The sequence below is a fragment of the Castanea sativa genome, chromosome 6 (assembly GCF_040712315.1).
Source record: "Castanea sativa cultivar Marrone di Chiusa Pesio chromosome 6, ASM4071231v1".
NCBI classification, from domain to species: domain Eukaryota; kingdom Viridiplantae; phylum Streptophyta; class Magnoliopsida; order Fagales; family Fagaceae; genus Castanea; species Castanea sativa.
Genome location: NC_134018.1, coordinates 31,716,879 through 31,731,092, shown reverse-complemented (window position 1 = coordinate 31,731,092; position 14,214 = coordinate 31,716,879). Strand labels below are relative to the sequence as shown.

General features: G+C 31.5%; 1 protein-coding gene across 1 annotated transcript; it reads right to left on the bottom strand.

Moving 5' to 3' along the window:
* Positions 1–4,459: 4,459 nt before the first annotated feature.
* Positions 4,460–5,280, bottom strand: LOC142641707 (dirigent protein 22-like). The gene has a single exon (XM_075816184.1). It carries the CDS (start codon positions 5,191–5,193, stop codon positions 4,657–4,659), a length of 537 nt encoding a protein of 178 aa, XP_075672299.1. The 5' UTR covers positions 5,194–5,280; the 3' UTR covers positions 4,460–4,656.
* Positions 5,281–14,214: the final 8,934 nt, after the last annotated feature.

Here is a 14,214-nt window from a genome sequence, read left to right as displayed (position 1 = left end):
ATATCCCTAAAACCTAGGTTTCAAGCCCACGCTCTTCAAATTTTATTGTATAAGGCTCTTTGGGCTTGAGTCCATCTAGTGATTGGACCGAGTACAAACTGTGCACTTACATATATTATGTGCAACATATTTTTTCTTTATTATTATTATTATTATTATTCGAAAGATGTTGAAATTATTATCAAAGTTGGCTACTAAGGGCCTTTTGTTACCATTGTTTAAACAACAGTTTTCAATGTTTAAACAATTTTACACGTATTTTCATACACTTTTTCACCCGCACATATTTTTAAAAAATACAAATAAAGTTACTGGAACAACATTACCAAGTAGCCCATAACATATCCAAAACACAGTAACTGAAAGTTACAGTGTTGACTAATAACAAAAATCAGTCATATTTTTGGCTTGGCTTTAAGAAAATGAAACAAAAACACATGAATTTTATAAAATTTCCTACCCTCTTCAATGAGGTCTAGAAGTTCATTTCTAAATATAAAATTTGATCATTTGCAGAAAGAATTGGGCTTATTTGATTTTTGTTTAACCATGTATAATTTTTTGAAGTCTTATTTTTTTCAAGTTACAAATATGCATTTACAATATTCACCTTTAAAAATAAATAAATTAGTAAACCATAGAAAATAAGCTATACTAAACTTCACTTTATTATTTCCTTTTGCTATATGGTGCAATATTATACAAAATGCAACATTATTGATGTCTAAAAATTTGAAATAGAACCTTCCAATTCTATATTTGAAAGGTCCTAGATGAGTCGTCTCTCTGAACCCCATCACTCAACTAGGGTTCCTATAGTGGTATAACCGTATAAGGCATTGTCCCAGTATAATATAAAATTCTAAGTCTTTCAGTGAGTGGTTTTTTTTCTTGGTATGGATTGAATTGGGAAGCATGTGAACGATAAAAAAATTAGATCATTAATAGACTTTACTCAAGATCTCTTATTCAACTATCAGAGGCTTTATTAGTTGAGCTAATTAGAACCCACGAATCTTCGTATAATTAAACTCCACTTTGAGTATTTTCAATCAATCACAAAAAATTATGAAAATATCTGTGACCCTAAATTTATTGGTTTTTAAACCAACAAATATATCTCAAAAACCCACATTAATCAATTCCAAATGCAGTCCAAGTATTGGCTCAAACAGTCAAAGCGACCGAAATGACAAAATTGCAACCTTTGACAGTTTGAACCAATAATTTGACTACATTTGAACAACCCCCTTACCCCACCACACAAACAAACAAAAGCCACAGTTCATTTATTATTATTATTATTATTATTATTATGGCCGTGTTTATCATACATTCTACGCAAACACACAATGGCCAAGAAAACATGACTTTAAATTGCAATTTTAAATTTAAGTATTTTTTTAGTTGTTTTGAGCAATAGATATATATATATATATATATATATATATATATATATATATATATATATATATATATATTGTATGCAGCATATTTTTTCATTATTATTATTATTATTATTATTATTATTATGGCCGTGTATATCATACATCCTACGCAAACACGCAATGGCCAAGAAAACATGACTTTGAATTGCGATTTTAAATTTAAGTATTTTTTCAGTTGTTTTGAGCAATATATATATATTGTATGCAACATATTTTCATTATTATTATTATTCGAAAGATGTTGAAATTATTGTCAAAGTTGGCTACTAAGGCCCATTTGTTACTATTGTTTAAATAACTGTTTTCAATATTTAAACAATATTATACGTATTTTCACACACTTTTTCACCAATATGTATTTCAAAAAAATACAAATAACGTTACCGGAACAATATTACCAAGCGGCCCATAATATATCCAAAACACAGTAACTGAAAGTTACAGTGTTGACTAATAATGAGAATCTATCATATATTTTTGGCTTGGCATTAAGAAAATGAAACAAAAACACATGAATTTTATAAAAATTTCCTACCCTCTTCAATGAGGTCTAGAAGTTCATTTCTAAATATAATATTTAATCATTTGCAGAAAGAATTGGGCTTGTTTGATTTTTGTTTAACCAAGTATAATTTTTTAAAGTCTTATTATTTTTTTTTCAAGTTACAAATATGCATTTACATTATTCACCTTTAAAAAAAAATAAATTAGTAAACCATGTAAAATAAGCTATACTAAACTTCACTTTATTATTTCCTTTTGCTGTATGGTGCAATATTATACAAAGTGCAACATTATTGATGTCTAAAAATTTGAAATAGAACCTTACAATTCTATATTTGAAAGGTCCTAGATGAGTGGTCTCTCTGAACCCTATCGCTCAGCTAGGGTTCCTATAGTGGTATAGCTGTATAGGGCATTGTCCTAGTATAATATAAACTTCTAAGTCTTTCAGTGAGGGGCTTCTTTTCCTGGTATGGATTGAATTGGGAAGCTTGTGAACGATGAAAAAATTGGATCATTATTAGACTTTACCCTAGATCTCTTATTCAACTATCAAAAACTTTACTAGTTGAGCTAACTGGAACTCACGACTCTTCGTATAATTAAACACCAGTTTGAGTATTTTCAATCAATCACAAAAATTTATGAAAATATCTGTGACCCGAAATTTATTGGTTTTTAAACCAATAAATATATCTTAAAAGCCCACATTAATTAACTCTAAATGCAGTCCAAGTATTGGCTCAAACAGTCAAAGGGACCAAAATGACAAAACTGCAGCCTTTGATGGCTTGAACCAATAATTTGACTGCATTTAAACAACCCCCGTTAAGCATAGTTTTGTAGGTGTATCAGTTTGTATGTAGGTGTACTTGTTTGTATAATGGGTTGTATGATGGTTGTATGGTAGTGACTGGATAATGTAGTGTGTTAGTAGTATGAGTTAACAGGTGTACATATGAGGCTTGAGGCTTGCATATCAGTGTTGTAGGGTACACGGGTTGGTTGGGTTGGTTAGTAACTGTGCAGGGGCAGTTAAGGGTTAGTTAGAGGCTACTGGGTTGGTGACAGCTATGAGGTGGTTTAAGAGACCAAGGAATTGTACAATGAGAACCAAGAAAAGTGTTAATCTAATATAATCTTTTCCTTTCCTCTCTTTCTTTTTCTCTCACTATTTTCTTTCCCCAATTATTGGAGGCCATAGCTAACCTCGAATCCAGCTATACAACAACAATAGATTGCAATCCTAACAACCCCCTTACCCCACCACACAAACAAACAAAAGCCACAGTTCATATTATTATTATTATTATGGCCATGTTCATTATACATTCTACACAAACACACAATGGCCAAGAAAACATGACTTTAAATTGCGATTTTAAATTTAAGTATTTTTTCAGTTGTTTTGAGCCATGGATATTTATATATATATATATATATATATATATATATATATGTATGTATGTATGTATGTATGTATGTATGTATGTATGTATGTATGTATGTATGTATGTATGTATGTATGTATGTATGTATGTATGTATGCAACATATTTTTTCTAAATTATTATTATTATTCGAAAGATGTTGAAATCATTGTCAAAGTTGGCTACTAAGGCCCGTTTGTTACCATTGTTTAAACAACCGTTTTCAATGTTTAAACAATATTATACGTATTTTCACTTACTTTTTCACCCACACGTATTTCAAGAAAATACAAATATTGTTACTGGAACAACATTACCAAGCGGCCCATAATATATCAAAAACACAGTAACTAAAAGTTACAGTGTTGACTAATAATGAGAATCTGTCATATATTTTTGGCTTGGCTTAAAGAATATGAAACAAAAACACATGAATTTTATAAAATTTCCTACCCTCTTCAATGAGGTCTAGAAGTTCATTTCTAAATATAATATTTGATCATTTGCAGAAAGAATTGGGCTTGTTTGATTTTTGTTTAACCATGTATAATTTTCTAAAACTTTTTTTTTTTTCAAGTTACAAATATGCATTTACATTATTCACCCTTTTAAAAATTAAATTAGTAAACCACATAAAATAAGCTATACTAAACTTCACTTTATTATTTCCTTTTGCTATATGGTGCAATATTATACAAAATGCAACATTATTAACGTCTAAAAATTTGAAATAGAGCCTTACAATTCTATATTTGAAAGGTCCTAGATGAGTGGTCTCTCTGAACCCTATCGCTCAGCTAGGGTTCCTATAGTGGATAGCCGTATAGGGCATTGTCCCAGTATAATATAAACTTCTAAGTCTTTCAGCGAGGGGCTTCTTTTCTTGGTATGGATTGAATTAGGAAGCATGTGAACGATGAAAAAATTGGATCATTACTATTCTAGAAAACGTTGACTCTTACTGCAAAAAAAACATTACATTGCCATTGAGAAAGTACAAAGCTCATTCCAAACCAACAATTGTATTACAATTAATTAACAATAATCAAAATTTATTCCTTAAACATCAAGACACTCGTTAAAACAAAATATTGCACTCATTTTATTATGTGGTAAACAAGAAAAGGACAACTATGGGTGTTCACTATTATACCACCACATATCAGAAACCTTTTTTTATTTTTTATTTTTTTCTATACCTTTGTTTAAATGGAAAGAAAATCTAATTGACTGTTTTCTTTTTTTACGCCTATTACATACTAAGTTTCCAACAACTTAATAGTGGAAAACTGTAACATTCCACCTGATGATTGCATTAGAATTGGGTATGTCTAAGTAAACAGTCTCTAGAGTAACAAAACCACGAGCCAACCTGAATATTCCAGTTCCTGAAACCACAGATACCTCTCTATACTTTTGGTAAAACCTGTCTGCCCCTTGTATTTCAAGAGTGCTACCATTGTACTCCTTGTTGGTGAACACAAGGGACATCAATAGGTGCAAATCAGAGCCGTCCAATGCCGAGTTCACATAAATGCCATGAGCCCTCCCGACCTCAGATGAGTTCCTTTCAATAGCCACTGTCAACTTGTCGTCGGTGGCAAAGATTGTTCCAAACCCAAGGATCCACCACCGCTTGTGAGGGATGCCAGCGACTGGGGTGGCGGTGGCATTGGCGCCAGTCTCCCAGTCTTGCATGTAGAACATCATGTTGGTTTCTTTGAGGTTTTGGAACTGGTACTTTGAGGCTTCAGTGGATGTGGCTAGAGCTAGGAGGAACATTAAGGACAATATGACAATTTTGGTAGCCATTTTGGATTGGGATAATAACTAAGATAACAAGAAGCAAGCTCTTAGGAGTGAAAGATGTGGTGAATATTGATGACTTAGTGAGGATGCAAAGTGTTGAATTTATAACACGAGACGAGAGAGAGAGAGAGACTTGGCAAATGTTTTGACCGTCAATTGTAGGCAGCTACCTACCACATAGGCATATGGTGACGTACGTACTAGCCTAACAGTCCAAAATAAAGTACACTTTCCAGGAAATACTATAGCCTAGAACGAATGGCTTGTTGTGCTTGAAGATAAAGTACACCTTACGTAATTAACAATTTTATCTCATAAAAATCATGGTAGAATAAATGGGATTAATACCTCTATTGGGCCCATTAGCTCTACAAAAGAAAAAAAAAAAAAAACACACTCATGCACAACAGCCCACTATGTTTTTATTTTGGACCCTAGCACTGGGGCCCAAGTAAGGTGAGATTAGCTAGGAATGTACAAGTATGCCTTATATTTGCTTCTTAAAATAAAATAAAATAAAATATTATTTTAGTCCTAAACTTTATTAAAAGTTTATTTTTTATCTTTAAATTTAAAATTAAAAAAAAACCATTTTTCGTCATTAAAATATTAAAAAAATTCATTATTTGTTTTTAAACTATTAAAAATGTTTTACTTTATGTCCTTAAACTTAACTAAAATGTTATTTTTCTTCTCTAAACTATTTTAAAATCTTTATTTTTTATCCCTATTTTTGTCTCTAAAATATTAAAATACTATTTACAAAGTTTAAGGATAAAAAAATTTAAAAGTTTAGATATGAAAAATAAAATTTTGGTAAAGTTTAAGAAAATTAATACCCCAATAAAAAAAAAAATAGGCCTCATATTTCCACAGGCCAATAATGTCCAAAGACAGTTTTTTTTCCTCTAGTTTTTCACATGTCACCACATTTATTATGTACAAATTATATCTTCAATAGTGAAAAAATATTGTAATTCCCCCCCCCCCCCCACCAAAAAATGGTCATAATTTCACTATTTTTAAACCAATAAATATCTCAAAAGCCCACAATAATTAACTATAGCCCCAAAGTTTTTACAATATTTTTATAAACGGTTAAGGTGGCAAATTCTTTCTGGTTCTTATCTAGATCTATCATTTACATTATTTTTTTACTTAATAATAATTAACCACTCACCAGATTAGTAATTTGTAAATTAAAAAATATATGTAACCTAAACATTTTCCTTAATTTACTCCAAAAGTTGTCAAAATTATTGGTTCAAACCGTCAGAGGAACAACTAAATAACTAGATTTGTGAACCATGCAGCCAAAGGCAAAACTCCGCCTGCAATTGACCAACCCCCTTTTCCCCACCACAGACACACACCCAACCAAAAGCCACAACTCATATCGAATTTACTTAATTAATTTTGATAAAGATCTTGACTACGTTAGTATGAAAGGTGCCTTCTAATCTAAAACACAGTAATTAACTGACAAAATAACGTGATGGCGAATTAGACATGAAAAGCAGGGTGTGTCGGGTTATGAGTTAGATCTTATTCAAATTGAAAATAGTCATTTTAATGGGTTTTAATAGGTTGCAAGAGATTCAGGATGATTGGGTTATTGGTTGGTTTAAGCAAGTTATAGGTTGATCCATATTTTTCCACACGTTGACAAAATAAACAATAATAATACAATCATATTATATTTCTTTTCTTCAAGTACAAATTAAAAACAGAAAAAATAACAAAATATTAAAAAATATATATTAAATAATTCCTAAAATTCTTAAGTTGACCCAATTTATATTTCACTAATGATATCTTCGCCATATAAGAAAAAAAAAAAAAAACTAAATGTCCCGGACCATAATTTTTTTTTTTTTAGATATACTATATCATAATCATAAATATTAAATGTACGAGTGAATCAATGAAGAATGAATATTAGACTATATATCTCATTTGAATTTATATATATATATATATATATATATATATATATATATATATATATATTATTCACTTTTAAAAAACAAGTCAATTTGAGTTGGCTATGAGTTAACCCGACATGGAAGTTAATTGGGTTAGGTAAATATACCCGTTTATACTCTAGGTCCTAGGTCGGATATTTTTCTTTAAGTTTAAGTCGAATTATTAGACTGGATCTAAATTTGCTAGGTCTATTGCCTACTGTCATATATGGTTGTCAAAATCGCGATCTGGATCATAGAATCGCACGATTTTACGATCTCACCTCACCAAAACGTTTAGGATCGCACTAGGATAAAAAAAATAGTAAGATCGTAGGATCATATGAGATCCTACCGATCCTACAAAAACTTAAATGTTTGATTTTTTATAGGATAAAATATAAAATGAAGTTGAGAATGGCATAAGCCTAATTTGGTATACCTCTAACTATGGGGTGGTTGGCTAAGATGTTACCCAAATCTAAAGGAGAATACCTCAAAGTGTGGGGGTACTTGCCTAACTATGTGATTGTGTGTTTATTGATTATGTTTACTATAGTTCATGATATAGAATTATCTTCATCAATAGTGATGTATTTAGAATTTAATCTATTGATGAATCTTAAAAATACTTTCTTTAAGTATGAGTTTCCTTTGAAAAATAAGGAAAATATGTTTCATGAACTTATTGATACTTCTAATGATCTTGTTGTGATTTGCAAGAATTGAGAAGTAAGCGAACTAGGGTAAAAAGAGTTATGGTTACAATTTTCTTACCTATATTATTGAAGATGAACATATAAGTTATTATGATACAATTAAATTTGTTGATGCACCATTATGGTTGGAAGCTTTTAACAAATTATTAGATTATGTCTAATCACATTTGGAATGGGTTGAGCTTCCACCTAAGGTTAAGCCTATTAGTTGTAAGTGGGTGTTAAAAAAAAATTGATACTTATTCTTTGTTTATTAGAATTGCATCTATAAGAATGTTGTTTTTCATTGTATCTATTTACAAACCTATTATACATCATATGGATGTTAAAATTGTTTTTCTAATAGGTGAATTAGAAAAAAAAAATTATATGGAGCAACCCGAGGTGTGTGTTGTCCTTGGACAATAACATAAAGTTTGTAAATTGGTTAAATCCTTATATAGGTTAAAACAAGCACTTATACAATGACATGAAAATTTTGATATACGATGCCTACACATGGATTTGTGAGTTATGATCATGAGGATAAAGGCATATATAATAAGGTAAATAATAATGAAGGTGTCATTATTTGTTTATATGTTGACAACTTACTTATATTTGGAACTAGCCATAATGCTGTGCATGATACTTAATATTTTCTTGCCTCTAAATTTGATACCAGAATTTTGGTTGAGACAAATGTTATTTTAGGCATCAAGATCCGTAGGGATAATAATTGCATTGTACTATCATAATCTCATTATGTAGAGAAAAACAATGAACACTTTAATATGTGACCTATGTCTATTATGTATGACTTAAAAGTGCACTTGGTCAAAAATTGTGGTGATAATGTTTCACAAGATAAATAAGCAGAAATTATTGGTTTTTTAATATTTTTGACAAACTGTAGTCGCCCTGATTTTGTATATGATGTTGGTAGATTGAGTAGATACACTCATAGTCCTAGTGTTGAGCATTGAGATACAATATCTATATTATTGATATATTTAAAGGGGACTTCATCTCTAATACAAATTATGTGAAGCCCACCAGTGGATATGTGTTTACACTAGCTGGAGGGCTGTCTCTTGGAAGTCATCCAAGAAGACTTGCATAGTGAGATCTAACATGAAAACAAAGTTAGTAGCCTTAGAAAAGGCTGGATCCAAAACTGTGTGGCTTAGGAGTTTATTAATTGATATGCCTCCATTTACTACTTCTGTTGTCTCTGTTTGCTTTCCTTATGATTTCCAGGATGCCATAATACGTGTTAATAGCAAAGTTTATAATGAGAAAAGTCGACATATCCAATTGAAGTTGAGGCAGCTTATTGATAATGATGTTATGTCATTGGATTTTGTAAGGTCTGAAAGGAACTTGGCCAATCCTTTGACCAAACCACTAGCAAAAAGGCTGGTGAGTAAGATATCTAGAGGGATTGGACTAATACACAAGTTGTGACACTATGGCTAATGCTCAACCTCTATGATGGGTGATTCCATGCAAGAGGCTAAATGGGTAGAGGTCATTACTGATTTATGTGGGCACTGTCATTTGTTATGTGTTTTCCGGCGGTAAGGACATTAGGTATGAGTCCATCCCTACGGCATGAGACAGTGCTACATTGTAGATTGTTGGAGGTTGAGCTCTAGGCTCTTAATGGATCCATATCCCTACTTGTTGAGATGGGGTGTATTTGCACACACTTCTGATGAATGCCACCGACTAAGTTGCAGATTGTTAGAGGTTGAGCTTTATGCTCTTAATGAATCCATATTCCTACCTGTTGGGATGGGGTGTATCTACATGCACTCTTGATGGATGTCACTGACTAAGTTGTAAATTGTTGGAGGTTAAGCTTTATGCTCTTAATGGATCCATATCCCTACCTATTGGGATAGGGTGTATCTACACGCCCTCCTAATGGAGGCCACCGACTAAGTTGCAGATTATTAGAGGTTGAGCTTTAAGCTCTTAATGGATCCATACTCCTTACTTGTTGAGATGGGGTGTCCTACACACACTCCTAATGGCCTAGATAAGGGGTCAACCCTTAAGAACAACCTTGGCAAAGTAAGTTTGGATTACTAATAGCTTGGTTAAAAGAGTTTTAACTCTACCATTGTCTTTTAATTCCTACTTATTTATCCTAAGTATGTTAAAACCTTTTGGTACCATATTGATGCATGCTTTCTTTAGTTGCTTGTCTTTCCTATTTTGTGTTGGTAACATGTGGGGGATTGTTGGTATGGGTGTGTGTTCCAAACATTTTTATTATTATTTATTTTTTAGCCGCTGGGAATTTATGAGTAAAATAGCATTGGGAATTATGAGAAAAATTGCTGTTGGGGAATAATGGATAATATAGCAGTTGGGCTTTTATGGATATTAGTTACCAATAACTATATGTTATTATTGTCATGAATAGTCTATATAATACCCATCATCACACCCTTTCTCATAAGTCATAGTTTATTACTCTATATTTAGATATACACAATCCTATTATATGTCTCTCCCACATATTTGTCTAGATTCTACAATTTATGTTTGTTCTAAGGAAATGCAAGAGGGTTGTTCGTGAATCTTCGTGAATGGAAGTGCATCCATCACGAAGGTTGACACTATAGTCTAATCCTAGAGGGTTGTTAGGCCAAGAGAACCAGTCGCACCGAGTTGTACTCCGAATAGCAAGAATCAACCTTTAAAAGAGTACCAACGCTTTCACAATATGATTCCATAGCATTGTGAGATCGTTCTAAACTCCTTTTAAGTTTTCGTTATTGCTAATTATTTCGGATATTAGTTTTGTATCAAAACTTGTTTATTCACTAAAATATTTCCAATAGAACATTCATTGAAAGGTCAAAAATGTATTGGAGGAGGTCATTAAATTGGCTGAATCTCTCCCATATTCATCCTTTTGTTGGTCCCCTAGAGATGCAAATAGGGCAACTCACTCTTTAGCAAAACGGTGTTTAAGATCTAAAGTTACTGGCTATTTTGATCTCTATAATTGCCCTCCTTGTTTTGTTAATGTTATCAGGGAAGAGGCTAGCTTGTTGTAGTTTTTTTTTTTTTTTTTTTTTGCTGCTGTTGGAATAAAATTTTTCAGTTCATAAAAAAATACTTTAGGTTTTGGTATCTATTTTGATAGGCCAAGAATGTATTGACCCATTGTGATAAATTAATTGATTAATTAGCCAAATTAATTAATTAATCCAATTAACATGCAAAACACATGGTAGCACAAACAAATCACCAACTAAGTTAATATGTAGCAGAAAATATAGTCGACACGGTGATTTGTTTACAAATGGGGAAAACCTCTGAGGCAAAAACCCTACTATGTGATTTTAAGGTCATTAGTCCCGAGAATTCACTATTATCACAACAAGCGGTTACAAGTAAAAGAATCCCAATACCTTATACCAACCTATAGTTGAACCCTTACCCCAATACACAATTGGACTTTTTCTGTAGTGACAATCTCTCATTTTCAATGCATGACTCTTAGTACATGACTAACCAATCGATGCACGGATCCTAGTACGTGACTTAATTACCAACTTGAGAAAAATGTTGGCTGTAAAGTTCTTCAATTCATCAACACGATGAAGATCACAAAACTCTTTGGTCACAAAATCCAACGGCGTACAAACGCAGCAGCTTCTTTAAGAGAAAGATGAACTAGGGCAAATTTTGTTTTTGGTCACAATTTGCATGAACAAAACTTTGCTTCACACTTGCGCAACCTTTGACAACCTTTAAAATAATCCTTATATATGTTTAGGGTTGTGAGAAAAGAAAGTCTAAACATGTACACACGGATTTGAGTGAAATTAGATCTGAAAAATTGATTTTCATAATTCTCAATAGATGTTTTCAGTAAAATAAGTTCAATTGAACTAGGTGCTGTTGAAATCACAATTTTTTTTACAAATAAATAATTTAACCAAATTACAATTAAATTTGCTGTTTATATATTTCATATTATCAATAAATTACCATAATAATTTGATATCATATATATGAACTTATTTAGAAATTTATAAAATTTAATCTCAAGTTTACGTAAGTATATTTTTAGATAAGTATACATATAAAAATAGAATATTGTATATATTTAAATCGAGACTTATATACATGAGTTTTCACAAATATATTATTATGTTTGAATTTGATTTGTTTAGTAGCTGAACTTGAACTTCAGCTTGAGCTTGAGCTTGACTTATTTGCTAAAAAGACATTTTCTTAAGACAAGTTCGAGTTATTCATAAATAGTTTGGTTTATTTATAATTTATTTTTATTGTTTATTTTTTAATTTTTTATCTTTCCTATGTTCTCCTTTTTTTTTTTTTCCACTCTCTCTCCTACGCCCTAATGTCCTTCGACAAAGCAATTCTCCTCTATTCACCTTGCCAAACCGCCGCTTAGCAGCAGATGCATTGGCTATGAATATGATGAAGGAAATTATTATGGTTGGATCTTAGTGGAATGATAATTCAACAACTACGAAGATGTGGGGACTTAGAGCCTTAGTATTAGGCGTTCTAAAAAAATGTTATTTTGATATATTAAAAAGTTATTTTATCTATTTTAACACACCATTTTAGAATACACTTTATATCATATATTCTATTTTTTTATCATTTAATTAAACATTCTTTCTTTATTCTTTTTTTATTATTTCTTTTTGTTGTTCCCAACGGCACCATTGAAGAGATTAAGAGAGAGAAAGTTTAAATATTATTATTTAATTCTAACAATCATGAAAAGAGATAAGATTTGAATAAAGAAAATAACAAATATGTATGCCATTTCCCTTAGAATTGTAATGTAGAATGTGTTAAATTTTTTGGGCATTTGACACATATCATGTATGTGATTTTTCAGTGTTTGCTTTGCTAAATAATAAAAATTTAGCATTTAGATCATTAGTATCTAGTATCTAAAAAATATTTCATTTTACTATCTCAAAAACTACTTTATCTATTACACCATACCATTTTATAATATACCCAACATCCCAATTTTTATTTTACCATACAACACATTAAAATAATACAACTACACACAAAAAAAAAAAAAAAACCCAATACCCATGTAAAAACCCAAAACTTAATGAAATATTATTTTAAAAAATACCATCTTGCTACAATACTGTCATAAAAGTAGGATGGTACTATAGCTCAATAGTAAAATTTTTTAGAATTGAAAGTGTAGGCAATGCAAGATTTATAGATTTTGATGCTAAATTTTAGCATATTAGAACTTTAGCATCCCGAATACTTATGCTCCCAAACTTGATTCTATAGCTCTTAAACAATTTTTAGCATTTAGTCTTTGTGCACACTTGATTCTAAACTTGTGAGCATTCCCATCAGGCGTTGTAAAATAATGACATTTTAACACATCAAAAATGCTACTTTATTATTTTAATACATCATTTTACAAGTTACCGTACATCACATTTTCTATTCTTTAATTCTATACATTAAAATAATATATACAAATATTAAAATAACATTAAAAAAAAACCAACAATTTAAATATAAAGAAATACAAAATAAAAAACTCATTTCAACAGCTCACCGCCACTCCCACCCAGCTCACTACCTCCATCACCACAGCCAACGCCACTACAACCAACCATTGTTACAAACCCATCACCACCAACCAACAACAACCAAAATCAACCAACCACTATTACAAAACATTGCCACAAGCACAAAGAGAGAGAGAGAGAGAGAGAGAGAGAGAGAGAGAGAGAGAGAGAGAGCGAGGTGGAGAGAGGAGGGCTTGGCGGCTCTAGGCGAGATTGGCAGCTCTAGGTGAGGCAGCTTCAGGCAAGATAGGCGGCATCACAATGGCTGGAGGTTGGCGAAGTAAATTGAGGATGAGAGAGGAAGAGAATGAGAGCGAAGAGGGAGAGATGAAGGTAGATAGGAGAGAGAGCTTCAGAGGTGTGAGAGGAGAGAGGGAAGAGTTGATTAAAAAAAGGAAAAAAAAAATTCCCACATCTGTCTAGGCCCACTGGCGAATAAAAAAAAAATAAAAGTTTTGCAATTCGTGAACAATACACTTCCAAATTTGAGATTGCACTGTTCATCTGTGTCAAATATTTTGGCTTTTAAAACACCTAATATGAATGGATTTTTAGTGTTTGGTGTGCCAAGTGCCAATTATATAGCACTTGACATACCTTATAGGAATACTCTATCACATATGAATAAACCAGAATGGGAAAAATGACATGAACTAAGCAATAACAATCAATCAAATCTGAAGAAAAAAGACCCAAATCATCATAGTCAAATTAGGGCGCACATTAACCATCTATTTTAGAAAAAAA

What these genes read in the sequence shown, in the direction of transcription:
- LOC142641707 (XM_075816184.1), bottom strand. Translation starts at nt 5,193, where the DNA reads ATGGCTACCAAAATTGTCATATTGTCCTTAATGTTCCTCCTAGCTCTA.